At 57.5% G+C, this 3,477-nt stretch overlaps 1 protein-coding gene across 1 annotated transcript; it reads left to right on the top strand.

The window, feature by feature from the left end:
* The first annotated feature begins 242 nt into the window (after positions 1–242).
* LOC105819994 (testis-expressed protein 19.2-like) lies at positions 243–1,307 on the top strand. The gene has a single exon (XM_012656359.1). It carries the CDS (start codon positions 243–245, stop codon positions 1,305–1,307), a length of 1,065 nt encoding a protein of 354 aa, XP_012511813.1.
* The last annotated feature ends 2,170 nt before the right edge of the window (positions 1,308–3,477 follow it).

The following is a 3,477-nucleotide window of genomic DNA, read 5'->3' as shown; positions in this document are numbered from 1 at the left end:
CCGGAAGTTCAGACTTCCCCACCTCTGCAGGTCCCCATTGAGCTGGACCCAGTACATCCACCCCCACCCCAGATCCCTGCACAAAAAGCCCTTTCTCCTCTTCCTCCTTTTCCTCCCCCGCTTTTCCCTCCTGCTCCTCATCCCTTTCCCTCTTGCTGGACGCGCCCCCGTGGCCAGACCACCTGCAGCCCCCAGCAAGCCCTGCTCTTGCCGTCCACCCGCCAGGAGGAGGCGGCCTGGCCATGTGCCCCCCGGTCAGCCTGCGACACGGGAGGGAGGGCATGTCCTACCTCTACGCCTCCTGGCTGTATCATCTCCGACACGGAGACCCGCCGAGGCTGTGCTTCGCTTGCTTCAGGGTTGCCTTTCTGGACCTTAAAGACTCGCTGGAGTCGGAAGACTGGGAAGATGAAGACTGGGACCCTGAGCTGATGGAGCACACTGGGGCGGGCTCTGAGCAGCAGGGGTCCCCCGGGGTGGGGCCGAGCTGGGAGCAGGGCCCAGGGCAGGCTGTGCAGGGGGGCTCTCAGGCCTTGGGGCAGGGGGCCCTGGCATCAGGCCCAGAGGGGCCGGAAGAGGCTGGCCTGGACCATGACTTTGTGCCCACTGATTTGCAGCCTCACAATGCAGTTCCCCTGGGCCTGGGCCCCGAGGATGCTGACTGGACCCAGGGCCTTCCCTGGAGACTTGAGGAGCTTCCTGCCTGCTCACACTGGCCCAGCTGCTCTCCTTCGTGGCAGGGCTTTCTCAGAGTGGACCTGCCCCCAGGGGAGCCCATGGTGTTGGAGCTGGGCACCACCTGGGCAGTGAACCCTGCCGAGACTGAGGCCTGGTTACTGGACCTGCAGGTTGTCTCCATAGTGGGCTGCTACGATGCCATCTACCTCCGGAAGATGACTCCAGGCTGGGCCCTGAGGACCCCGGAAGAGCACTGGAAAGTGTTGCTGGAGCCTGAGGAGGTGTGGGTGGTAAGACTGCAAGACGCACCCCAGGAGCAGGACCTGCAACAGTGGAAGCTGAGCATCGTGGAAATCTCTGGACACAGTGCAGAGCTGGTTCCCGCAGACACAGCCCTGCTCACAAGGGGGTTCACCATTGTCTCTTATTCACCCTGGAACAAAAGGGAGACAGAGGAGGGGGACTCAGCCTCTGAGCCTCAGTCCTCCACCCAAGGACAGGAACCCAGCACCACCGAGACCTGGAACAGTGAGCCCAGGGGGCCTGGGGAAAGCCTGGCTGTTGCGGGAGCCTCAGCTATGGGGGAGTTGTCCTGTTCCAAGCCCTTCAGCCCAGAGCCCCAGAACTGAGGGACCGAGACCCAGGGGACCACCTTTGTCCTGGCTGCCCCAGGAAAGACTGGCAAATACTCTGCCGCAACAGCCAGAGGAGCAATTGGCAAAGGATGGGGACCTTTGCCTATGTAGGAAATATCAAGCACCCTAGGGACTAGGAAATGGGGCCCTCCATAGCCTCAGAGGGGAGTGACAGAAATGCCCATTGCTGTGGGATAAGTTCTTATCAGTTAACTGTCACATCCTTTGGGACATGACAGTGACCTGGACATGCTGGTGTGGTCGGTTCCTGGGCTGCATCGACGTGGGGAACGGGGCACAGGACCACGCACCAGCCCTGCCCTGGCCATGCAGAGGCGAGTCTGTCACGTAACTCTCACTTCCTGGAACATACCAGGCGCTCTGGACGGCACAGATGTGTGCTCACCTTTGCCTAGATCCTCTCTGGGGCAGCACAAGGTCCTGTCAACGGCACCGGAGATTATAGTCTGCGGTGGGAAGAGATCTATTTTCAAATGTTGGCCATCTATGCGGTTTGTTTAGTTCTGGTTTGTTTATATGTTGTTTTTAATTAAATAAAGTCATAGTTTTTCACCAAGCCCTTGTTCAGAGCTCTTTGTCAGAAAACCCTGGTTCATTGGCCTTGTGCTCTTCTTCCCTGGGACAGATCAATCCAGGCAGTGCCAGCCTCACCAGTCACGGAGGGCCAGGACGACGACAAAATTCAAGCTTCCAGGTTAGTGACCAGGTCTGGGCCTTTTTTAATGCCTGGAAGAGGGAAGGCCGTGGACGATGTGTTCTCCCTCCCGACCCCTCATACCCTGAAAACTGAATGAAAATCCAGCTGATCTCCCAGCCTCGTTTGTGGAACTTGGAACCCAACAACATACACCAGTGTCCTGATGTAACATCAAGTGCCACACGGATCCTTGGGTGTATAGAATGTCGGTAAATTGTAAAGTTGACATTTCACATCCGAGTGCAGAGATGTTAGTGATTGGTGTTGGGAACCGTCCATCACTGAACGTTCATTGAACCTACTCAGCATCGTGCCTTGGCCCAGGCACTGGAGATCGGTCCGAGCACAACACAGGTGGAGAGCTCTGTGGGGTGGAGCCTCCATTCTAGGAGGGAGGCGTGATAAACTGACAGAGGGTGGAGGAGGTTGCCAGTGTAGGAGATCAGATATGCCAGGCAGGTGGGGCCTCTGAAACTGACACTGTCCAGGGGCTCGCATCCAACGTCCCTCACTCCCGCCCCCCTTCCTCCTCCCATTCACTTTTCCCACATGCCGAGCTCTGTGACTTGATGGTGGCCTCTGTCCTTCCAAGGGACTAGGAAGTCACAGTGTGGAAGCACGTCCATGTGCCCTGGTCAGGTCTCTTGCCAGTGCTACAGAAGAACCCCCTCGTCACACTTCTCGTGCTCTGGGTCATCATCGTGGTAGTCATGTTGTAATCATGCACTTAGAGACTGTCCTTTTAAAAATAACTTCCAGTATTGTTTATTTCAAAGTAATGCAAATTCATTGTCAAAACGTGGACAACAGATAAGCAAATAAGAGGAAAGTTAACATCACCGGTCACATACCCTCCGGAAAGGGCAAAAGGTATGGTCTCTGTGTATCACTCTGAAGTAGGGAGAATGGTTGCAGGAGAGGCTGGAAGGGAGGGCCCGTGACATCCAGCTGTGGCCAGCTCTGTCCTCAGCCATCTTGGGGCAGGATCGCCCCTGGGCCGGTCCAGAGCCCGGCTGGGGCCCAGAGTTCCCTGTTGAGTCCAGAGTCTCTGACTCCCCCAGAGGCCCTAGGAGCCATGCAGGTCACAGCCTCTGAGTGGCACAGGAGCAAACGAGTGCTGGGAGTCACGGAGCCTTCCCTGGAAAGGGTGGAGGTGATGATGCCGCCAAGCCTGGGCTCTGGAAACGGTGCGCACATCCTCAATGTTCTGCAGACACATCTGCAGATAACCTCGTTCCACTTGGGGGTGGGTTTCCAGGCAGGTAGGGATCAAGGAAGTGGGTGGGGGCACCCATGCAAGACCCCAAGGAGCAGAGCCCCTGACAGCCAGGCAGGGGTTTTCTTCAACAACAGCAAGGGTGGGGGCTGCCCTGTGAGGCCAGCGGAGACCCGAGCTGGAGAAGGGTCTTTGGCATGGGTCTGAGCGGCACCATATGGCGGTGGCGG

Source organism: Propithecus coquereli, unplaced genomic scaffold (genome assembly GCF_000956105.1).
Source record: "Propithecus coquereli isolate 6110/MARCELLA unplaced genomic scaffold, Pcoq_1.0 Scaffold501, whole genome shotgun sequence".
Classification (NCBI taxonomy): domain Eukaryota; kingdom Metazoa; phylum Chordata; class Mammalia; order Primates; family Indriidae; genus Propithecus; species Propithecus coquereli.
This window is presented reverse-complemented; position numbering and strand designations above follow the sequence as displayed.